Here is a 24913-nt window from a genome sequence, read left to right on the forward strand (position 1 = left end):
CCCCCCCCGCCCCCCCGGCGGCCGCGGCCCCGGCCCTGCCACATCCACTCTCTAGGACACAGACTGGGCCCGATGGCCGGAAGCCCACAGCACGCTGTCGGGGGACTGGCCCTTCCCGGGGCAGCCAGGGCGGGCTGCGGCCGCTCCTTGGCCGTCGTCCGGGTCTGCTCTTGTGCCGCTGCATCAACATCTCCCTTTACAGCACCGGTTCATGGACCGAAGGCCTAAACTGGTGCCCTCGTTCTAAGCTGGTTGAAGACTGAGACCGCATCTTCGAAGGAAGCCTCATTGTGCAAAGCTGCGAGTCAGGGTGTCGTCCGCCCCGCCACAGCCTTGCCCCCCGGACACAGTGCGGCTCTCTGAACCCTGAAGTTACCCACACTTTGAAGCACTTGAGAGAAGAGACGGTCCGTTACGTGGACCGAGCTTCCTGTGTTCCCCTCAGTCTAAAAGCGGACTTCATGGCCGTCACAGCCCTGGCCCTCCTCTGGAACCTTCCGGCTCCCTCCGGAGTTGGCTCTGCCACTTCCCAGCATCCTCCTGATTGGTGGCCATCACCCGGTCTGTCACCTGTGTGGGACTCACCTCTGCTCCGCGATGCCCTGGTGGCACATCCGCCATGTCCTCGGTGGGGCCGAGGGGCCGATTCTGACCTCAGCTGGTTGTCATTGAACCTCGCATCACGTCGAGTGGGAGACATGCCTGGCCTCCAGTGGCTCCCAGCTTCTTCAGGGACTGAAGAGCCTTCGGGAAGCTCCGCAGCGCTGGGCCCTCGTTCCCTGTCCTGTCGCTGTCGCCCCACGGGCAGCACGCCCCTGCTTTGCCCAGCCCTCCGCCTGCGGCTCCTCCCTCCACCCCACTCCTACACAAGCTTTTACGCAAGAGCTGAACGTGAGCCTGTGTGTGGACATGGCCGGCTCCACTGCCCAGGAGAGGCCGGAGCCCACCTGCTCCTGTAGGGACTGCCTCAGCCCAGTCAGGCTGGAATGCGCAGGACAGGAGTCCACAGCTGCCCAGGGTCCGGGGGGCTGGAGGGTGCAGAGAGAGGGTTGACTGTGACCACAGTGCTCCTCTCTCTCTCCTCTCTCTCCCCTCCTCTTCTCTCCTCTCTGTCCCCCCTCTCCCCCTCTCTCCCCCTCTCTTCCCCTTTCTCCTCTCTCCTCTCTTACTCTCCCCTTTTCTTGCTGTCATTCTCAGATACACATGGACGCACCTTACCATGAATAAAGGAAACATTTCAAAAAAGTGTGGCATCTGGGTCCCACTTGCCCCACTGTGCAGTTGCAGTCCCAGACCCAGAGGCCTGAAAACCAGGCTGGGCACATGTGCATGCCCAAAGCCCTGAGAGGGTTCCTGGGAGCAGCCCTGTAGCCCAGGCTGGCCTCAAGTTCACCGTCCTCTGGCCTTGGCCTCCCGAGTCCCTGGGTGTCCACCTCCCGACTGCAGGTGGCTGTCGCTGCCTCCGCATTCAGGTGGACTCAGAACCAAACCTGGGCTCTCTGATGGTCCCTGCCTGCTGAGCACAGGGTCTTAGCAGCACACCCGCTGTGGCGGGGTGGCCCAGAGATCTCTCCCAAGGGCAGTACTTCAGAGGGCTCTCCTTCAGAAAGGGAATATTCGGATTGTTCGGTTTTGCTACTTAGCAGTAAAGTGCAACAACATTTCAAAGACCCAGAGAATACAGTGAAGGACGGCTACCCATACAGGCCCCTGGGGGCCCAGGTGGCAGTGGCTACAGGACTAGGTCTGCACGGGGACAGCCCCAGACCGCCCTGGGCACACGTGCCAAGACTCGAGCTGGCTGAGACTGAGGGACCATGGCACCAGGGCCCTGCTGGGCTCCCTGTCTCTCTCCCTCTCTCACTCTCTGTCTTTTGGAAGACTATAAATTTAAAAAATTGGAACCAGCAGATAGTGTAATGGTTACGTTACTAGACCCCCATGTAGTTGACTGCATTCAGGCCCCGGACCCGGTGGCTTGAGACGCATGCTTGGCATGTGTGTGTGCTTGCGTGCCCAAGATCCAGAGAGGAGAATGGAGAAGGGATTGTGGCGTGGCACTCAGGGCTGGCTGGTCACACGCTGCCCTCGCTCCGTGTCAACGGCAAGGCCATCTCTGACTGTCAGTTAGAAGTGGTGCATTATGAAGGAGGTCCTGGGCGCTGGGACGCCGCGCAGGGGCAGAGCTGTCCTGGGAGGGTACCGCTACAGGGCGGCACTTGGGTGTGCTGTGCCCTCCTGCCCTGTCCTTCGTGGACACCTGACCACACAGCAGGTTCTAAACGATCCAAACAGCGGTTCCTCTGTAGCAAGACTTTAATCTCAAGATAAATCACGTTCTAACTCTTTCTGAGAAGCCAGCGCTACTAAAATGATAAAATTGTCATGCCCCGAGAGACACTATAATTATCCAGAAAGCTGCGCCACCCCGGGTGACTTAGCAACCCAGAACACTCAGGCCCAGAAGTCCCAATGAGCCAAGACTAGAATCACAGCCGGTCCTTGGTCCCCAAGTCATCACACTTTAAAGCACGACTCCGAACAATACAAATACAGTGCCAGCCACGCCATTTCAAATTTCGTAGCAGCAGCATTAAAAAAAATTGTCAGAGAGCATGTATGCTCACCAGAGAGAGACAGAGAGGAAGAGAGAGAGAGAGCGAGAAAAGGAGAGAAAGTGTCCCCTGTGGGGAATGGTCACATGCAATCCCTTCTCCATCTCTCCCTCAATATATAATCAATTTTTAATATGACTAATTATTAAAAATTAATAATGAGATATTGTACATTCTCTTTGGATACCAAGTCTTTGGATTCCAAAGTGTATTTTAAATGTTGGGCATGTTTCAATCCGGATACTAAATTTCCATCCTGAATATCTGATCTGTATTTAGATTTCATAAAATGTGAGGTTCAAAAAGTAGGTCCTCACACTCCAGCCATTCCTAGTATACTTCAAAGTTTTCGGCTGACAAAATGACACGCCCAAATTGCCTGTTATGTAATATTCAAATTTGCATCGACAAAACCGGTTCGTTATTTTTAGAAAACGTGGTCTGACTTTGAAGCACATGCATACGTGTCAGTCCGAGCGACGCCTCTCCCAGCTGAGCAGGCTCAATGTCCCGTGCCGTCCACTTCAACAGCCAACCCGAAGGAGATGTTTACAGAAGTTGGAAAGCAACTCTAAATTATTAAAACCAGCAGAATAATCCTCAATTTTTTTCCTGTAATTTTTCAGTTAATTACAATGCATTGATTTAAAATAAAAGCTGAAGCTTTTATTTTAAAATATTTTCACTTTAGAAAAATGAATAAAATTGCTATTATCGATGGTGTTATGAAAAGTGACAATTTTAATGGAAGTACTTGCCGTGGGCTGAATGAGTCGGAGTCCTGATCCAGCACCCCAGGGTGTGGCCTTCTTCGGGGTGGTCTTTGCAGAGGTGAAAGGCCCTATGCCAAAGGGAAGTGCAGACCGGATGGTGGCACGGCAGTGACAGGCCCCCTGCGAGGCTGGCCCATGTGGGCGTGCTCCAGGTGGGGATTCGAGACCTCCTGGAACGTACCTGGCGCACACCTGCCAGGACCCCGGGCTGGCTGGGCAGGGGCAGCTCGCAGCACGAAGACCCTGGTGGAGGACTGTCTCTGTCTCTCTCTGCCTCTGTCTCTCTGTCTCTGTCTCTTTCTGTCTATGTCTCTCTTGCTTGTGGAAAAATTTTAAAACTTCAAAAATAAATAAAATAAACTTTAAACAAAAAGGACAATGTAGACAGACACAGTGCTGTGCATGCAGGGAGACACCCTGTGAAGGGACTGAAAAGACGGCCCTTGAGCTGAGTGGGCGGAGTCGCAGGAGCGACTCTGGAGAGCCGTGGTTTGGCCACAGCTCCGCTTCAGACTCTGGGCCTCGAGGGCTGTGAGACTCTAAGCAGTTCTTGTTCTGAGCTGCAGTGCGCAGCTCTGCGGGGCCGGCCCTGGCACACTCTCTAATGCTCCGTAGCTCAGGCACCGGGCAGCCTCGCCTCCCATGCCAGGGAGGGCCGCGGACTCAGCTCTCCCGCCCAGACGGTGTCAGTGTGGGGACAGGAGCTGTCTTCGGTCCTGAATATTTGACAAGCATTTCTTTCGTCTCAAGAAAATCTCGCACCAGCATGAAGAGCACAGGTCTTTCGGGACCTGGCCAGTGAGCACGGCCAGGGCCTGAGGCCATCGCGGTCCCTGCCCCTCACTTCTTTGGAGGCTGTGCGGACGGGCAGTGATGGACGGACGGGCAGTGATGGACGGCCCCCGCAGCCGTGTAGCGAAAGGAGCTCTAGCACCAGGCACCCCAGAGCGCACCTTGCAGCCTCGCTGTTCCTAGCAGGGGGACTTCAGGCAAGTCCCTGAGTCTTTCTGAGTTGCAGATTGCCCATTTGCAAAAAATGCCTCACCACCTCCCTCAGGGGGAACTCGCGGGTGAACGACCTGCCATAGACTGGGTTGTCAGAAAAGTCGTTACACATTTTTTGCATAGAGAAAAACGCATCCTGACTTTCCTTACAACCCAATATTTAATAAACACCGATTGCCTCCCTCTTCCCTGGGATGCTTTGAAACAGTCTCTGCATTGCCTCTGGCTGCCGAGTGGCTGCTCCCACCCTCTGTTCCCTGCCACTTGGTGGAGAGTTCTCGACGCCTCATCCAGTCCTCTCCCTCCCCACTGCACCACTGCAACGCCCCTGTTCCGCCTTGCCAACTCGCATGGCAAGCACCGCCGAGCATCTGCGTACTTGTCTGCGGGGTGGGCCTCCACGAAATACCCCGCGAAGGGGCAGAAGACTCGGGGCTGCAGGTCCTTCACCAGCTGGGCCTTGTAGTTCAGCAGCTTCCTCCTCTCCGTCTTGATGAACTGGGCCTTCCACTCCTCTGCAATGACAGGGGTTTGCATTAGCCTCTGCTTGGAAGGCACAGAAAACCAAACATCTTGGGCAATGGAGGCAGTCTCTCGGGAGTTGAAATTGGCAGGGGCTGGGGCAGGAACAGAACCTCTGAGCCCCCCCCCCAGCTTTACTTCCCACATTTCAGATGCCCTGGGTGGTGTCGGCAGGTCAGCAGAGGCAGTGCGCTCTCTCTCCTGGGGATGCAGGGTGCGGACACGTGGGGAAGGCCACACAGCCAGCCTGCATGCCTGCACGTGTGAAAGGCCCTTGACCCCTTAAGTTATTAACTCTGTCGACATGGAAATGACTCAACTATTTTCGTAGACTATGAAACAAGGCATGTTCCATGTGACCCGACAGGGCGCAGGGATGAAGAACAGGACAGCTGGAAGGCACAATAGCAGGGAGGGGAACTGTAGATTCGAGAGACAGGGGTGTCTAATAGGAGGGGACGGGGAAAAACAAACAGAACACTTCATAGATACAAAAATGAAGTTATTTGTTGCCAATCATGTGTATGGTAATGTCTTTGACTTGATTAGTATGCACGGTATTCATGCTGGGATGCGCATTGATTAAATGTAAATAAAACATAAAATGGAAAGACCATGGACTATGGAGTCAGCTGGACCGAGGGCTGATCCCTGTCTACGCTCCCTGCCGTGAGCCTGGGCAGACTCGCTCTGCACGTCGTCTCCTGCTCGTGACAGGGTCATAGACTACTCGCAGGGCCGCGGGTTTGCTCACGCATACATGCACGAATGTCCTCTATCGTCACCTGGTGCAGTCAGGCCCATGTTAGGCCCTAGGGACCACGTGGCAGAGAGGACAAAGCAGAGCCTGCTCCCATGGGGCGTTTCCGCTAGTGAGAGAAGCAGGTAAGGGGCCGCAGTCTGTGAAGAGCCGTGAGCTGTGAGAGGAGGGCAGGAGACAGCGAGCTACTGGGGTGTGGAGGGGTGCAGTGGGGATGCTAGGCAGTGGTCAGTGCAGAGGAGTGGAGAAGAAAACTCGCCAGTCACGTGGTGATTAGAATGACAACACCCAGGTGGCGGGATCAGCAGGTGCAAAGGTCCAGCGCAGGCCAGCCAGGGCAGGCTGATTGAGGACACAGGCAGGGAAGGGAGCCAGAGAGTCAGGGCCGGGTCAGGAGCTGCTGCAGTTCTCATCACTGAAAATTTGGGGTACAGAAAAGTAGGTCCCTCATAACCCAGACATACCCACTATTACCATTTCTATTTTTAGTTATTTTAAAATCCTTTTTTTTAAAAAAGTTCACTTGCTTATTTTGAGAGTGTGAGAGAGAGAGAGGACAGGAACAGTGGCAGGGTCTCCATGCCGCAACCCTCCCCAGCCCTGGAGCTAGCCAGGACACAGGCTCACCCAGCATGTTCAGGTAGACTCAGATACAGACCCAGGCCTCCCCTATGGCCTCCAGCATCATGCAGCAGTGCCCTTTCAGCCTCACCACTACAGTTGGGCCAGCAGGTGCTCTCGCCAGAGAGAGACAGAGATAGAGGGAGGGAAAGTGAGAAATCATCCCCGGGGTGATGGCCACACCACAATCCCTTTTCCATTCTCCTCCTGGGATCTTGGGCATGCACGCACATGCACCTGGTGTGAATTTCAAGCCATCAGGTCCCAGACTGAACCACAGTCGGCTATGTGGGAGTCTAGCGATGTAATCCCTATGCCACCTGCTGCCCTGGTTTATTTACTTATAAGGCAGGATCTCACCATGCGGGGGTCCTCCTACCTCAGCCTCCCTAGTAGCTAAGACTGCGGGCACGTGCCACTGCATCCAACTCTTTGGGTGAGCCACGCATTGAACCCAGGCTTCCCATATGGTGTCAGCCTGCCGAGTAGCAGTGCTAAACAACACACACCACCATGGTTGTGCCCTAGTACAGATCTCTTTCTAAATGTGTGATCCATGTGGCTACACGCTCTTAGGGCCTGATTACAGACTGTTAAAAGGCGGCAATGGACAGAGGTTGGCTCCATATTGCAAGCAGGTGTCTCTGCCACATTGCCGGGAGGACCTCACTGGCCACAGAGAAACTAGGTGCAACTGAGTCCCTACTGTGCAGAGCGCTATGGAATCTGAGCAAGCAACTGTGACCTTTAGCACATGCAGAGATGTGGTTCAATGGGCTGTCATTTGCAAGGCTAAATGAACTCCACTAACATATGAATACACTAGCTGCCTCTAGGTTTGAAACTGCAAGGCAGTATCAGTTAAAGGGAGCCACGTGTGTTAATCAGAAGAGGCCCAAGAAGGTAAAAGAAACCTTACATAGACCTTCAGAGTGCCAGGTATCTTCACATCCTCGGCCGATTAACATCTGAAACGACTGGCTTAGCATTCCACTTCCCCTTCCCTCCTTTCCTGGCCTTTAGTAGAGTAAACCAGGGAACAGTTCTGGCCGTGGCTACCTCCAGCAGATGAGTCAGGACTTCCCAATGCCCGCTTTTCTCTATTTGTGTGTCTTCATGTGTGTATTCCTCTGTTTATTTTCTAATCCATGGCCACCCTCACTCAAGCCATTCATTCAGCCATACTGCTGGTCACAGTAATACTGAGCCCTTAGACAGCTAGCGTTGGAGTTACCCGGATGGACAGAATGTATGACTTACATGCTTCCTGCAGTGCCTGCCCAGCACCACCCTTGGAGGGCCCCTATGTGAGCAGCTCCTGCTGACGGCATCACACACATCCCCTTCTGGACTGCATTCCAAGAGCATTCAAGGGTGGATTGCCAATCGGGGACTTTCCTGTTCTGCTCTATAGTTTACACCGGGGTCCCCAAGTGCCAGTCCATGGCCCATTAGGAACCAGGCTGCACAGCAGGTGAGTGGTGCGCAGGCTGAACAAAGCTTCATCTGTATTGACAGTCACTCCCCATGGTTCACGTGGCTGCCTGAGTTCCACCTTCTGTCAGATCAGCAGGGTCACTGGGTCCTCACAGGAGCACAGACCCTTTCATCAACTGCATTGTGAGGGATCCAGCTTGCTTGTGTGCTCCTTGTGAGAGGCCAGTGCCTGATCTGGGGTGGAGCTGAAGCAGTGACGCTAGCCCTGGGGAGTAGCTGCAAATACTGCATCATGGTGAGCTGTATGATTATTTCATACATCACGACGTAGTAATAATAACTACAGTGCACAATAAATGTAATGGTGTGAGAATGTGCTTGAATTGGCCTGGTATATTCACCACCACCCTTCCAACCCTGATCCATGGACAAAGTGTCTTCTACAAAACCAGACCCTGGTGCCAAAAAGGCTGGGGACCACTGGTCTACACCATGAACCCAGATGTCTCTCTCTCCTGGCTCCTCTGGAGACACTCCCTGATCTCAGCATTTCCTCATGCTTCACCATTGTAGGGAGCAGCCGGTTCTGAGCAACACAATAGTGACCTTAAAAGACAAGTGGAAATAAAACCCTTGTGCTAACAGTGCAGGGTAAGGGGCAGCTCTAAGAAGGATATGATCTGTTTTTCTTTTATTTGCACTGCATGGTGGTGTAAATTAAAGGAAGCTCTGTGTCAGCCAGAGAAGGCCATGGGAGGTTTGTTTAGAACCGCAAGATGTTCCACAGTGCCAGTCAATAATAGAAAACACCTGGCTTTACCTTCCACTTCTCCCTCCCCCTTTGCCCTCTAAAAGAATAAACTTGGGAACAGCTCAGGGCTGCAGCCATCTCCATCAGACATCTGGCCTGCCCGATCCCCGCTTTTCTATACTTGTGTGTCAGTCTGTTTTTTTCCTTCAAAATCCACCACCACTCTCACTCAGGGTCCCCATCCCCAGCCTCGCAGGCCAAGGAGCACCATCACATTCTGAGCTGGAAACTTGGGTCTGAAATAGCTGCTATTTTCAAGTCTGGTTTCCCAACAAGCTCACAAGCTCCTTGGAGGGGGACCACGTCTCGACCCTCCCGGCAGTCCACCTCCTACCGTTTAGCGAAGCACTATGCGGAGGTGTGGCATGACTCTCACATAAAGTATTACCAGTAAACTTTCCACCGCTGAAGGTCATCGGAAAGCCTGAAGCTCCTCCAGCGAAGTCACTCATCATCAGAGCAACCTTCTCCGGCAGCCTTCCCCCGTTGGGTCGGGTGCAGTCCACCGTGTTCAGAATCTTATGACCTGTGAAGAAACAAAGCGGAATGGGCATTCTGGGTGGGACCCTGGACATCACGGTGTGAACCCCAAGTCAACAGAGCCTCACACACAGTCCGTATGAACTGACTTAATTGAGTATGTCCAAGGAGAAGCAAAAAGGGTAAGATTCAAAACCCAAAGTCTTCAATAGTATATCCTGAATTTCAAGTGAATAAATTCATCTTGTTTGGTTCTGTGGGTTCTGGGTTTTTTTTTTTTTTCATGAAGACAGTTAGCTTGATTCCACTCTGGGTCGTAGATAGACTGTTGTTCTCAACAATTATTTCCAGATGTTGAGCCCAAAGGATCCAGAAAAGAGTGACCAGATCAACACAAGCCCTTCCACCTTTTGCAAGTTTCATGCAAAGCTCATATTTGGATGGTTATTGGAGCAGTAAGGCCATCTTCTCATACGAAAGGCGGCAGTCATGATTATGTTATATGATGATATTTCAAGAGGAAAGCAGCGAAAGACTTGTATTCAATAAAGGTAGTGTTGGAAATTGTATATAGATAAAATATATCTGTTGCCTTATGGAAAAGTGCTTTGGAACCATCACTGTGTAGACTGTATAACTGGTTGTCCGTTCTCTGGAAAGGTGATCTGAAGGATGGCTTAATTTCCTAAGGCAAGGATATAGCATATTCTTTTAAATGCAGATAGAAGAGGAAGATGAACACAGGATGAAATTTTAGACAGCTATCATTATCCTGCCTCCCGAGAGTGTTTTTCGCTGTTGACGAGGATGAGAAAGTACCTTTGTACTCCACAATAATGCAAGTGTCCATCTCAGGATGAATGCCATCCATCAAGATCATGAACCGAAGGTTTTTGTCTACCTGAAATTTAACAATAAAACCAACAGCTGTGTATGTCAGTTTGGCTTTTACAAGTCAAGGTTCAAGAAGGTCACTTCTTCTGGAAAGACCATTCGATCAGATCTTACACTTGAAGAACTCTCCTATTCAGAAGTGGGTTGATTGAACCATCTTAGAGGGTTACATCATTGGTAAGGGGAAAGAAAACCAGCTTTCAATGAGGCCAGTTATGTTTGGCATTTGAAGCTCAATTAAAGGTTGTGTTCCCCCAGTGCCGCTGACAGACACCATGGACCTTTTAATCCCTTATCTGAAGGCGACTGCCTCACCCAGCTCACCTCTAGAAAGCACAGCTAGGAAGTACGGAGAGAAGAGACTCCTGACCTTTTGCCATATTCCAAATGGCACCACGTTGATGTTAGTCAACCGGACGCCGCTCTGAGCCAGGTGCCAAAAGACAGGTCTTTCCGTGTTCCCAACATAAATGGGGATATCTGGCCTTCTCCTGGCAAGCTTCTTCAGTGTAGGATAACTAGGATCAGAAGGACGAAAAGGTTCAAAGGTGAAAAGCAAGATCATGCAGTAACAGAGACACTTGGCTCCAACCACCAGCAGGCTGGCTGAGAAGCAAGGGATTGAAACCTCAGACTCTCGCCAAAGCTGGAGAAGCATTTCTGTTCGTGGTCAACTGTAATGGTGACGGGAGTTCCCGAGGAGATCCTCTTTACCGTGAAAACACACCATAGGCCATGTCTGTGCACCGATCGGATGTGCAAGCTCCTTTTTTCACACTGATGCTGCTTCGAGCAAGAGTGGTTCCAACTCAAAGCAATAGAGCGGAGAAAGTCATGCCGCAGAGTTGCCGCCAGGCCAAGATCGCCATGGCTTTATCTCATCTCCTTCTTTGAGTAGCAGCTCCCCGTTAAAGAGAAGGCTGGGACACAGTACAGGACAAGGAGAACCTGGCCTCGCCACCATTCGGGGTCAGTTTTCCAACCTCCAAAGACTGATGGCTGTTCTTGGTTCACGCAGAAGGTATTACTCATCCTTAAGGGAGATTAGTACCAGCCAGGAGAGACAGTGGCATCCAGAGCAGAGGAGAGCTTTGGCCAACACTTGTCATGCTCTCAATTCAGGACAAGTTCAAGTGTACTTGTCGCATACCTACATGCCTGAAGTCATTCATTCCCTGAGCGCTCACTTCATGAAAGGGTTATCACACCACTGTACACGTGGGTGAAAGGTGAGTGAGAGGCGGACGGATGGCCGGGTGTCTGTTCTTTTTCAAGAGTTTGAAAACAGATTTGATTTGATTTGATTCTTACCAAAGAACTCTGAGATCTTTTTTGTTTGTTTTGCAGATGAGGAAATTCACAACTAGCAGCTGGAAATGGGTGTCCAAATTTGAGCACCTGCTTCTTCTATTAGAAGACTGGCGAATGTACTGTTTGGTTTTAGGATCGGATGTGGGCCAGCAGGTGGCAGGGCGGTTAAGGCACAGGATCCCACCCGGCTAGCTGGTTCACATCCTAGACCAGTCGGCTTGAAAACCACATCAGCCGTGTGTACTTGCATGGCTAAAATCCTGAGGCAAGAATGGAGGAGGAGAGACTGTGGCGCTTGGGGTGCTTTGTCATTCTCTCTCTCTGTCTCTGGGGAGCGCACATGCCCTACAGCAAACTAAAATGTAAATGCATAAACTCTGCTCTGCAGGCCCAGCTGATGCACTCGGTGCTGGAAGCCGCATGAAGACCCAGGTTCGGTTCCCAGGCTAGCCTGCATGTGCTGGGTACATGCTCGCAGGCCATGATCTGCCTGGCTGGGAAAGGTTGGGGGTGGGCTACAGTGGAGACCCTGCAGGATGCTTGCTTTTCTCTCCTCCTCTCTCAAAAGAAATAAAGCACATCTGAAAAAATCACACAAGTTCATGTGCGTGTGTGCCCAAAATCCTGAGAGGAGAATGGAGGACACAGTTACAGTATGGCCATCCCCCTGAGGGGGTTCTTGCTCGTTTTCCTTCTCTCTGTTTCTTTCTGTCTCTCTCCAGTGAGCACACACGCCCTGTGGGAAGAAAGAAACCCAATTCAGAGTACATGCCTGCCCTCAGAATTCCGTGCTTCTGAGTAGAACCGCGGGGGCTGGTGACCACTGGTGACCATTTCTGTCCCACTGTCCTACATGTGAACTTTGTCATACAGTGTCACAAAAAAAAGAGCAGAAGTTGCCATTTTTTCAGTAGCACTTGGAGGTACTTTCTGTGTTTATATTGGCAACCACAAAGAAGGAGTAAGACCTTCAAACTGCGAGGGAGAAGCCCCACCCCACCCTTAAGCAAAGAAACAGGTTGGTCCCCCTTCCAGCCGCTGACTCGGCTCACTGCAGACATTTGTGGTTTCCTAACTGGCAGTTCTCTTTCTTCCCCTTCTTCTTTTCTTTTCTTTCTTTCTTTTTTTTTTTTTTGGAGAGGTTTTTGCTATAGGGCGCGTGCGCTCGCCAGACAGACAGAGAGACATAGAGACAGAAAGCAAGAAATCACCCCCCAGGGGGGATGGTCGCGCCGCAATCCCTTCTCCTCCATTCTCCTCTCGGGATCTTGGGCACGCATGCACACGTGCCCAGTGTGAGTTTAAAGCCACCGGGTCCAGGACACGAACCGTGGTTGACTACGTGGGAGTCCAGTGACATTGCCATTACGCTAACTGCTGGTTCCCTGTTTTATGGTTTTTTTTAAGAGAGATTTTTTGCTACAGATTGCATGGGCTCGTTGAAGAAACAGAGATACAGAAAGTGAGAAGAGAAGACAGAAAGAGACATCCCCCAGGGGGATGTCCATGCTGCAATCTCTTCTCCATTGTCCTCTTGGGATTTGGGGCCTGCACACACACGTACCAGCCATGAGTTTGAAGCCACGGGAATCGAGACTCAAACCACAGTCGACTACGTGGGGGTCCCAAGACGCAGCCGTAATGCGCCTGCTGGCCCGTCCCGAGTATGGAAGCGTGTCTAAACATGAGGCTTCCTATGCAAATGCAGGTGTTCATCCACAGCAGTCCTCTTTCCATCATCCCAGCAGACCCACTCCACGGCGAGCAGCGACCCAACGGAACCCGGCAGCACTCCCGCCTTTGCTGCAGCGTTTTCCTGGCAGCCCAGCGCCCGGGGCTCCATTACCTCAGGTGGTCCGAGTGCATGTGACTGATGTACACCAGGTCTGCTCGGCACAGCCTCTCCAACCAATCCGATGGAGGCTCGTGGAGCAGCCACCATCCCCGGGCAAAAGCGGGGCCAGTTAGCCAAGGGTCAAATATCATCCTCTTATCTCCCAACTTGAGGTCCATGCAGGCGTGAGTGAGATACGTTATCTGTTAGGAGACAGTGTGGTTCTTATTACCGACTCGTTCTTGGCCAGCGATAATGAACTGAAAGGCCTGCCTGGGTGACATGTTGGTTAGAGGACTTTGCTCCGAGGCATGGCCAAGCAGAATCTTGGTCTCAAGTGCATTGCAGTACAGTGTACGACATCTGTGGGACCAGGCCTTCCAAGCACAGTTTACAGAGAAAGGCCAGTAGACATACGCAAGTTCATAATGCGCCACATCACAGTAACGGAGTCGAAGGCAGCCATACGGTCACTGCCATAGATGCAAAAAAGCATCAGTAGACTTCAAAATCCCTTCTTGATAAAAACGAACAAACAAAAACTCAACAAATTAGGACTAGCAAGAACACGCTTGACAAATGAAGGCCATGTGACAAACCCATAGCTAATAGTATACTGAATGGGAAATTGAAAGCTTTTCCTTTAAGACTGGCAAGACATTGGATTGGAGAAAATCCAATGGTCCCCATTAGCAAATGACATGTCCAAATGTATAGAAAACCCTAAAAGCCTCACCCAGAAGTTGTTAAAACTAGTAAACAGATTGAGTGAGGTTAAGGATTCAAAATCAACCTATAAAAACCAGTACTACATCTATACCCTGACAGTAAACTACCTGAAAAAGAAATCAAGAAAACAATCTATCTCATTTACAAAAGCCACAGAAGAAAACATAGCAATAAATTTAATCTCTAAAATGAACAGTATAAAACACTGCTAAAAGAGATTTAAGAGGATACAAGTAAAAGGAAAGATATCCCATATGCATGGATTAGCAGAATTAGCATTATTACAATTTTTAATACTACTCAAAGTGATCTACAGATTCAACCCAGTCTCTCTCCCAAAATACCAATGATGTTCTTAACAAAAATAGAAAAAGCAATCTTAAAGTTTACATGGAACCGTAAGACCCACATAGCCAAAGGAATCTTAGGCAAAACAAACAAAGTTAGAGGCATCACAGTACCTGGCTTCAAAACATACTGCAAAGCAGTAGTAACCAAAACAGCATGGCATTGGCATAAAAACACATACATTGACCAACAGGACAGAATAGAAGGCCCAGAAGTAAAAATACACATTTACAGCCACCTGAGTTTTGCCACATTGGGGAAAAGACCATCTCTTTGTAAATGTTGCTAGGAAAAGTAGGTACCCCCATCCAGAAGAATGGAACCAGACCCCTATCTCTCACCACATACAAAACCCAAGTGAATCGAAGTCTTTAACATAAACAAAGAAGTTGGGGATGTTGTGACAGGCATTTAGGGTATAAACGCAACAACAGCTGAGAACAGGAATCTGAGTGAGGGTCTCCTGGTGAGTGAAGTGGGTTGGTGCAGCCATGCAGACAGGACTGACAACCAGCCACACTGGTTCACAAGGCTTTCTCTTCTAAGTCACCTGCCAAATCCACCCTTCAGAAGGCTGAGATCATTGGAGGGTATGAGCGAGAACTTAGAGGCCAGCATAGCCCAGAGGCTTCTAAGTCCCTTCCTGTCCTTGCCCACGCTGACCCATCTGTAGACGGAGCACTTCAAGGGTCTGAAAGGCAGGGTTCCAGGAGCTCCAGCTCAGTGCAGTGCACCGGGAGTTGGGGACCATTCTGGGCGAGCTTCTGTTTCCTTTAAAAAGCAACTAACTTGGACCAGCAAATGGCATAATGGTTACTTTGTTGTACTCCCACACGGCCTACTGCGGTTCGAGTCCCAGACACAGCAGCTTGAAGCTCATGCCAGACGTGTGTGCGCACATGCCCATGATCCCAAGAAGAGAATGGAAGAGAGAGGACTGTGGCATGGCCATCATCCCCTGGGGCAGGGGTGGTGGTGATTTCTTGCTTTCTGTCTCTCTGTCTCTCTCTGGTGAGCACACATGCCCTATAGCAAAAATCTTTAAAAAGAAGAAGCAACTGCCCCAATATACATAAGCTTCCCATATATACAGAAAAAAAAAAAAAAGAATTTTCATTGTTTATCTCAACCAAACTATCAAAGTGGTTTTCAGGAGGAAGCTCTCTTCAAAAAATGGGAATTGCAGGAGCAGCTGTGTGCAGGTCGTGGGGTCACGTGCAGAAGGCAACGAGCTGCCATTTCCGGTGGCCCAACTCCCAGGCCAGTTTGGGCCGGCTCCAGTGGTTGTGCGGGCTGTCCTGTGGGGCCTCATCTGAGGTGTGTGACTTAGCTCTGGGTGTATTCCCTTATCACCTGTGCCACGCGCTGGGAGCCCTGAACTGTCCAAGGCAGAGTTCAGAGCCAGCTAGACACGCACCGCGCTGGTCTAGCTTCCCTTTTGCTTTAGAAACATTGTCGTCTCAGCACTTCCTCACCTGCACTTCCCCAAAAGCCAGCTCCTCAGGCGCTCTGGGTTCCGAATCCCAGGGGTTAGGAGGGTTCAGCTCTAGAAGTAAAAGTCCGTTGTTTTCATCCATTTCAACAACTAGAACCAAAGAGAAACCGATCTGGTTAATAACAGACGACAGCAGCGTGACAGAAGCAGCACCGAGCGCTCCGAGGCCGCGGACCGATCCCACGAAGGGTGGACACTGGCTCGGGTCAGGCAACTCCCGGTGTCAGGTCGGGGCTGATTCAGGTCCTCGTTCATGGCGCGTAAGGAGCACGTGATCCCGGCCGCACAGGGGCACGCGCACGCGCACGCACACGCACAGGCGTGGCCATGGAGTGTCGTGAGGAATGAGCGGGGGCCCTGGAGGTGTGCGGTGCACACCTGGGGTGCTGTGAGCGGCAGGGCCTTCCGCCCAGTACGCACTCGCCCGCTCACTCGAGGAGCAGGCGGTTGGGAGACAGAGCAGGAGGGCAGTGAGGGGAGGAGGCGCAGGGGTTGGTGGGTACAGGGGGACGCGTGCTCTCGGAGCGGCTGTGATTTGTCACTGAGGGAAACGCTGCTCGCGCAGGGCCGTCGCGTCGCCCAGGAGGTCACGAGGGCTCAGAAGATGCACCAAGGTCTTGGATTCCATCTGTGGCAATTGGGGGTCAGAGTGGAATTTCAGGGACTCGTGGCCATCTCAGCGGGTGAACTGTGTGGCACCCGTGGTCTCCTCCCTCCCAGGTGAGAGCAGGCCAGTCTGCACTCCGCCCACCACTGTCTCCCAGGCCCCCTCGTGGGTGCTCCACCTGGTAGACCGTGCTGGCCAGAGGGGTGAGAAGGGGTCTCTGGGAGCTGATTTTCCAGACAGGGAGCATGCAGGGGCTGCACGTACCCCCCCCCCAGTCTGGAACTTGGTTACCGTCCAGGGAGGAGCAGAGCCAGCTGGAGACCCTGGAGAAAGTGCCACGTGGGGAGGACCACACGGCAGGGAGACAGAAACCGGCCCTGTGAAAACCGTGGTCCCGCACTGCCTGCCCCTCTTCTATGCAATGAAAAACTCAGGGCATTTGAATTTCCAGTTCCTGTAAATACAGACTTGCAGGCGTTCGTCAAAGGCCAGTTTTCCAAGTCATCTGGGGGCATCGGTGTGAGGAAGAGTTGAGGATGCCCAGACCGACGCCCCAGATGCCCTCCTCTCCTCTCCTTCCCTCTGCCGGCATCGGCCGCCCACGGCTGCTCTGGCTCCTGGCTGCAGTGGGGATGCGACTTAGCGGAGGGGGATCACCTTAGTGAAGGGGCGTCCTCGGCTCACAGACTCTGCCCCCACAGCCTTCTCCCCTGCCTTCTTTTCATCACTGGACACAGCCCAGGTCTAGCCGCCCTCCCAGGCTGCACCGGAGTCGGGGGCTGGACGGCGCTTTGTCCATGGCGGAGTCAGTGGTGCTGGGAGTGATGACAGGGTCACTCCGGGACTCGGCGCATTTGCTGAGCTGTGCCTCAGAGTCCCGGTTTCGTGTCCCCAAGGCTGGCTCCGGGGTGCACGGTCCTCTCAGCTCGGGCCACCCCTGCCCAGGCACGGTGCAGTGACTTGGAAACTCAAATGCAGAGTGACTTCCAAAGAAGTTCAAAGTAAATGACACCTCCCTTCAGAGAGCGCTTCAGGACAGGCGATCACCCAGCATCCCCCGTGTCTGCCTTTCCTCGGCCTCGCATCCTCTGCTTGGGAGGGGTGGGGTCACCGGGGAAGGCCACAGAGCGGGCACCCTTGTCCTCCGCCGCCCAGTCCTGGGGAAGCCCCTGCGTGGGTGTGCAGAGCCAGCAGCCTCTCACCTCCGCACGGCCACTTAGACCTGGCTATGCCCAGGCACCAACAGCGGGGCCTGACCCCTGGGGGCCAGTCCTGCACAGCTCTGCCCCAGACCTGGACGCTGCTCTGTCCACGCTCTCCGGACAAGTGACGGTGGGCGAGGGGCTGGCCAGCTCCTGTCCCTGCAGCGGCCCCCTGCTGCGAACCCCACACTGACCATCCGTCCGCTAGACTGAGCAGGAAACGGGCTAAGACGCAAATTACCGAGCTCGGAAACGGGATGGGGACATTACTCCTGACAGTGCAGCAGGAAGCGATGGGGCAAACTGCACGGCCGATGCCTCAGGTGCAATGAGGAAATTCCTAGAGACACGAGTCACAAACAGGGAAAGGGAACCGGTCATCGAGACGCCCCGCGGAGAGGGTCCAGGCCCGGGAGGGCTTCCGTGGGGAGCCGAGGGAAAGCTGGGAGATGACTGACAGCACCAGCTCTTCACCGACTCTCTGACAAACAGAAGGGGAGGGTGACATGCGATTCATTCTGAGGTCACGTGTCCCTGGTCCCCAAACCGACGGCGTCCAAGACAGCCACAGACCACTGTTCCGGGAATGCAGGTGGAGACAAGGCTTAGCCGGATGTGAGCGACGACAGCTCAGCTGTTCAGGAAAGGCCGTGCGTCACGACCGAGGGGGCTCCGACCAGGCTGCGCTGGCCTTGCAAAGACGCAGGGCCACACTAAAAACTCGGTCATATCACATTAATACGTCGTAGTGGTAGAAAGAACGTGAAACACCACACAACCATCTCAATGTAGGCGAAGAGGCATTTGATAAATTCCAGCGTCCTTTCGTGATAAACACGGAACACGAAGACCGGACGGGAACTTCCACACATGGTCAATGGCACGAAGGGAAGCCTCACGGTAACGCCACACTCATGGTGACACCCTGGAAGCGTCCTCACGAACAGGGACACGGCTAGGAGGTCTGCTCTCACCACCTCCACCTGGAGGGCTGACGGGGCAGCCAGGCAAGAAAATGAACTGAGGGGCCAGCAGATGGCGAAACAGTCATGCCGCTGGACTCCCACGTAGTCGGCTGTGGTTCAAGTCCTGGACCCGGTGGCTTAGACCTCACGCCAGGTGCGTGTGCATGCATACCCGAGATCCCTAGAGGAGAATGGGCGGGAGGGGATTGTGGTGTGGCCATCCCCCCTGGGGGTGATTTCTTGCTTTCTGTCTCTCTCTGTCTCTCTGGTGAGTGCACGTGCTCTATAGCAAAAATCTTTCTCATAAAAAAGAAAAAGAGGGACCAGCAGTTGGCATAATGGTTATGTTGCTGGACTCCCATGTAGTTGACTGTGGTTCAAGTCCTGGACCTGGTGACTTAAACTCATGCCGGGCATGCGTGCGTGCGTGCCCAAGTGCCCAAGAGGAGAATGGAGAAGTGATTGTGGCGTGGCCATCCCCCCTGGGGGTGATTTCTCGCTTTCTGTCTCTCTGACTCTTTCTGGCGAGCACATGCACCCTATAGCAAAAACCTCTCCAAAAGAGAAAAAGAAACAAACAGAAAAAGGAAAAGAAAAGGCACACGGGTGGGAAGGGGAGCGGTGAAACGGGCCCTGTCCTCGGATGACATGACCTGTGTACAGAACACCCTCAGCACCGCCAGGGAGTGGCTCCATCTGCTGCATCTGAAAAGCTTGCGGAGTGTGAGGTCATATTTCAGAGGGCAACAGCTATCTCTGCCCAACAGGTACTGCAAAATAAAGCGAGCACCAGTTTCCTGCGGCTCGGCCGATGCTGCTACTCAGCCTGACCCGGCTGCCCGGGGGACGTGCTTCCTGGCCAGCCCTGGGTAGCCCGTGGAGGCGCGGTACTCCCCGACACCAGGAGGCTGACGAGCTTGCTGAAAACGCCCTGGGGCCGGGCAGGGGCTCGACCGTGGTCCAGGTTCAGATCTGGAGACCTCCCTGGGGCCACCAGACACATGTGCCCGTGATCCGGGCTGGCAGAAGCTGGGGAGCGCGGCATCGGGACCCCGCTGGGGGCTCAGTCTCCCTGCTTCTACCTCTTGTTCATGGAAAAATGAGCTAATAACGGTCTTTAAAAGTGGAAGAGGGACAAGTGCAGAGAGGCACGACGGCGGGGAGGTGCTGCTAGGCTTGAAAACGGAGACCGGGCCCTAAGTTGGAGAAAGCAGGCGATCACTGCCCCCAGTCCTGGGGGAAGAAGGCGGCCCTGCCACCGTCGCTGTGGTAGCCAGCGGGCCCTCGCGGGACAGAGACCCGCTTGTCGCCCTCAGGCTCGCGTCTGTGGCCACTCATCAGGGTGGCAAGTGGCAAACCCACAAGGAGCGTGCGGCTTCTCACACGCCGGGAGAGGGAGACCGTCAGAGCAGGGCGGGCCTCCACACTGCCTGCCTTCGGAGTGTGGGCAAGAGGGCACCTGTGGCCATCCCTGGCTGGAGCCGGGACTGGGCCGGAGCAGGCCAGGAGACGGGGCCAGCGAGCCGCTCGCTGTGAGGGAGGCGTGGAGGCGGGGCAGATACCCGTTTCCAGGACACGAGACCACATGTGCGTGCGTGTGCTCAAGTGCGCTTGCACACAGGCTGGAGCCACGGACGGGATGAGCGATGCGGCAGGCGAGGCACCATTGCAGGGGTGAGGAAGTGGGACGGAGCGTGTGGCTCAGCTCAAGTGCGGTGATGGGAGGAAGGACGGGGTGGGCAGAGGAGGGCGCGGCTCTGTTCCCGTCTGTCTGTCTGGTCATTCCTGCGTCACTAACAGAACTCCTGGCCGCTGGACAGAGACAGAGACAGCAGGGCTCACCCCGACAGGCAGCTCAGGGAGGCCGACACAGGCCTCATCCGGGGCAGAGCGGATCTTTCCCGTTCTCTCCCCCTCTGCCATGCTGGCCGCGTGCCCGCCGCTCACGCACCTGCCACTACTCAGCCGCGGGCCCTGCCCTAACAACAGCGCCACACCCTCAGGCCTCGCCCGGGACACCAGGCCAGCGTCCCATTCTCACTCAGTGCCCTTGTGATAGGATCTAGAGTCAAGTCCCACACGAGCTTCTGTGGGACGCCCACCATCAAGCCCAAATCCCAGACTGGAGACTTTGGGGCTCGATCCGCGACTCAACCCGTGAAAACTACGCACTCCCTGTCGCTGCGCGGTTGGGCCTCTGGAAGGCCACGTATTAGATCTTGCACATGAACGACTTTGCCCATTCTCCTCCCCTGCCCTACCCTGACTATCTGCTCTGTACATCTGCTTCTCTTCCCATGAGAAAACCGCTCGTGCTAGCGTACGGAAAACTCCAGCCGGGACGACATCCTGACCTGCTACTGTCTTTGCTAACTGGCCTGAAACCCTTTTGTTTAGCAAGGGAACTGCTTGCCTGGAAACCCCACTCCCCTCAGAAATAATTAGCCTGCTTGACTCAGCTTCTGTAACTGCAGTTCTGACTCGGCCCCCCGAGCCTCAGGCCGGAGTCGCTGGCAGCTTAACCTTAATCTGGCTTTGGTGGGCGTCCTTCGGTGGGACTCTACAACAGGTCAGTGTGGCCATAAGGTGACGTGGTTCTCATCAGGACCTGACCTGCTCCTGGCACACACTCAGCGCGACACCAAGTCCGGCCCTACGTCGGGCGAGTGTCCCCGGCCCTGCGTGTAACCCATCCTCGGTGTCCTGTGCACAGCCGCGGTGCCCGCTCCCTGCCCTCCTGCCACAGCTCACACTGCCCAGCTGCTCCCTCCCCAGAAAGCCCCCTCTCCTGTGCCTGCTGAGATTCTGCCCGCCTTCGAAACCCGGCACAAACACCCCGTCGGCCATGAGGCCTTTACCCTGCGGTAGGCCGGCCTAAGCCATGCTGAACCGCTGAGGGCCGTTGGTTTTATGCACAAAAAAAAAACCCTGCGGCAGATTAGGGACGGGCTGACGCCACAGCCATGCCGACGCCACAGCCATGCCCGGTGGCTCTCAACCTCACGGTCCCCTGACTAGGGGCCCACAGTGTGGACTGTGGACGCTCCAGCTCCTTCTTGGTGTCGGGAAGAGCTGTCTCATTCCAACCCTTCTTCCCACGCAGACTGTGCATCCACGGGGTTGAGAGAGCGCCACGCGCACAGACAGCCTCATGGTGTCTCCACCGCATTTACCTCCTCAGAGCTTATTCATTCATTTCTTCTATGAGCTAGAGAGAGCGAGAGCGAGAGAGCACCCCACCGGGGTCCAAGATACCCCGTGACCACCAGCCGCAGATGGTGCCCACGCACCGCGTCCTTAGGAGCTTCCCGGCGTGAACTCTCCACCTCCCACGTGGGACCCCCTCACAGGGCCTCGCGTCTCACTGCTGCGTCACTGGCCCCTTCACTTTAGTTCTGAAGTTGATTCATTTTTTTCCACGCAAGAGAGAAGAGACAGGCGCCCCGACCAGGGCTTGTGTGCCACAGTCCAGCTGGCCCAGGCCTCAGGTGGAGGCCCCAGGACGTGGACACGGGACTTCACCGCATGGTCCAGCCGTGTCCCCACTGTGCCCCGCCCAGCCCGTCTTGCGTGTCCTCAGAGAGGAAACACCCCTGCTCCGAGAACACCAGCTTCTCCTGAAGAACCTACCCCGGCGTCCTGTCTCGGGGACCATGTCATACGAATGTCACCTGGCTGTGCCGGCTCTGTTTTCCAGCCGGGTCTCCTTTAAGACTCAGCGTGGGCCAGCAGAGCCCAGCACCTGGGCTCTGCCGCCTGATCTGGGGTCCCGGGGAAGGCCCAGGTCAGATCTGGGTGTGCCCACACGGCCTGTGAGCATGCCCGTGTATCCACTCCACCCATGAGCACACCGGTGTGCCCACACGACCCGTGAGCTCACTGGGGGAAGGCGGGAGGAGGACACGCAGGACGAGGCTGTCGAGGATTCCTCTCTCTGTCACGAGAAGAGTAAAGAAGGTAAGAAAGAAGGAAGAAAGGGAGGGAGGGAGGGAGGAAGGAAGGGGAGAGAGTGCCCAGCATGATGCCTGCACACGGCAAAGTGTCTGCGGTATTTGCCAGCCATCGAGAAAGGCGTGCACACCTTGTTTAAGGGACGAGCTTTGTCCCTGTCACTAGGCGGTTACGAGAACTGGCCCATAAGCTAGAAGCCACGAGGTGGCTGTCTCGTGGTGTGTCACGGCACCACAGGGTCTGACCGGCAGCTGCCACGCCACCCCGTGCTAGAGCGTCTTCCTAGCCACACAAAGTGGACGTTAGGTGAACACCGGAGGCGACTCGACGCTCCACAGCGCGGCACCAGGAGCCCAGCACGGCCGCTCGTGTCCCCTCTGAGCAGGACCGTGGGAGCAGCGAGGCACATGCGTGTAAATGGAATGCGGGGCCCGGCGTGCTGCGGACAGCGCGTGTGACTGTGGGACAAGCGGACCCTGAGAAAGGGGGTCCCCGAGACGCCCAGACTGCACGGGACGCCCAGTGCTGGAGACCTGGTCGTTAGGTAGGAGCGGTCAGTAAGTGAGCAGTGGCTGGGACGGGGGGTCTGCGGAAATCTAGGGTGTTCAGTGCAGGTTGTTTCCAGAGATCTGACGTCTGAAGTCAGCACACGCAAAGCTGTGAGCGCTCAGACCGAAGTGGAGGCGCCGCCCGACCGCGGTCGCAGGCCCACGCGCGGGCAGGGCTTACCGAGCTCGTCCTGGCAGAAGCTCCCCGGGGGGTTGATGTACTTCATGGTGCTCACGTCCAGCCTCCAGTTGTGCTTCGTGCACTTCACGGACCTGCGGGACAGCGTGGTTACGTGTGTGGGATGGCGAGTACCACGTAAGCTTGACTAGGCCCAAACGCCTGCTTTACAAGGACAGTAAACTAGTTGGTGGGGCACTAGACGCAGAAAAGCAAACACCACTGCTACCGACTACCTATCCAAAGACACGCACTCTACTAATCAACAGGCGATTTAAAATGAAGGCAAGCTCCACGTCACAGAATGACACATCTCAGACAACACGCCAGCCTTCAGAGAGGCTGTCCCAGAACCTAAGCCCGAGGCGATCCCACGGGAAAGGGCCCCCCGGGAGCCATGCTGGGAAGAACGCAGCCCTGACCCAGGTCTGGGACCTGCAACCCTTCACAACTCCTGGCCCTGGGAGGGTGCGGGTGTTCACATTTCAGAGGACGCTGGGTGAGAGGCAGCACGCCCCGCCACGTACGCACTTCGCATGCGGACAAGCCAGAAGTCCCTTCACGTGGCCACACCCTGTGGGGGCAGCTTGCACTGGAGCTCTGTCGTTTGTCTAATTTTCATGCAACTCGGCATTTTCATCTGCTCACAACCCTGCTTCAGTGAGAGTCGGATTGTAATGAAGCGGGAGGGCAGGTGCCTGGTGCCTTTTCTCTGTTTTACTGAAGCTTTGATGATGGTAGGTGGGTGGAGGTGGGGCATGAACAGTCTCGGGGTAGTGTTTCTGGCGATGTCTTTTGTGGCCCCTGGGTGTTTTTTCATTTTGTTTTAATTTTACCAAAAAATAAGTTTCGAAGCAGAAACATCAAGTGTTTTAATCCTGAAAGCCCCGTTGATGTGACAGCACATCACGCCGACTGTCCGAGTCGTCACGCCCAGTCTTCTTTACATTCTTGAGGTTCACTCCTAGCTGCAAGGCGAGACACATGCCGACACCTGATTTACGGCAGTGGCCCGACAGTTCCCTCCTCATCCATGAGCAGCTAATGGCCTTCGAGGTGTGAAGGCAGACTCCCCGAGTGCAGGGCGTGCGGCCGGGAGGGGTCCTGGCCACACAGATGCCCGTGGGTGGCAAGTGGGGGACCAGGACATCAGCCTTTCAACAGGAGAGGCTGTGACCAACGGTCAGAATGGACATTAAGAACCGTGGCTTCTTCCGTGTCGAGGAGAAAACGGGTGGGACAGGGCAGGGGTCACAACTCACGACCGCGCCTGGGAAGGACAGTGTGTTCGGAGAAGTAGCCCCAAAGTACTCGAGGAGAAGGACCTGCACGTGCAGAAGTGGAGACGTGCACGGGAGTGACCCAGATGCGCCGTCAGCACGTGGACACGTGTGAGCAGTGCTTGCCAACACAGCTGGGACAGCGCATTCCCATGGCCAGACGCCAGGAGGAGAGGGTTACCCATCGACGGGGTGGGGTGGACCCAGGAGCAGCGCCCCAAAGCCCCAAGAGGGGACAAAGGCGAGTCAGTGGTAACAGCGCTGCACTTAGATGCACGACCCAGATACGAGACACATCCGGGACGCCTGGGAGTGGTCCCCAAGTCAGCTGTCCCTGCCATCCATGCAGAGGGCGAACAGCCTATGAGTAGGACGAACAGCCCATGGGTAGGACGGACAGCCCATGGGTAGGACGGACAGCCCATGGGTAGGACGGACAGCCCATGGGTAGGACGGACAGCCCATGGGTAGGACGGACAGCCCATGGGTAGGACGGACAGCCCATGGGTAGGACGAACAGCCCATGGGTAGGACGAACAGCCCATGG

General features: G+C 54.5%; 1 protein-coding gene across 4 annotated transcripts in view; it reads right to left on the reverse strand.

Moving 5' to 3' along the window:
- Positions 1 to 24913, reverse strand: part of LOC102469254 (cytidine monophosphate-N-acetylneuraminic acid hydroxylase) — a 48987-nt gene that overhangs the window by 20143 nt on the left and 3931 nt on the right. For 3 of the 4 annotated variants that reach the window (XM_006162635.3, XM_027766051.1, XM_027766052.1), the window contains exons 3-9: positions 23090 to 23181; positions 15616 to 15725; positions 13076 to 13266; positions 10289 to 10436; positions 9844 to 9925; positions 8933 to 9070; positions 4773 to 4908 (exon numbers count right to left, since the gene is read on the reverse strand). In XM_006162635.3, the coding sequence (XP_006162697.1) occupies positions 4773 to 4908; positions 8933 to 9070; positions 9844 to 9925; positions 10289 to 10436; positions 13076 to 13266; positions 15616 to 15725; positions 23090 to 23181 (897 nt within the window). Of the gene's footprint in view, positions 1 to 4772; positions 4909 to 8932; positions 9071 to 9843; positions 9926 to 10242; positions 10437 to 13075; positions 13267 to 15615; positions 15726 to 23089; positions 23182 to 24913 lie in introns of all 4 variants that reach the window. The other variant, XM_014593368.2, reaches the window with a different exon arrangement.

The sequence above is a fragment of the Tupaia chinensis genome, unplaced genomic scaffold (genome assembly GCF_000334495.1).
Source record: "Tupaia chinensis unplaced genomic scaffold, TupChi_1.0 Scaffold140356_1, whole genome shotgun sequence".
Classification (NCBI taxonomy): domain Eukaryota; kingdom Metazoa; phylum Chordata; class Mammalia; order Scandentia; family Tupaiidae; genus Tupaia; species Tupaia belangeri.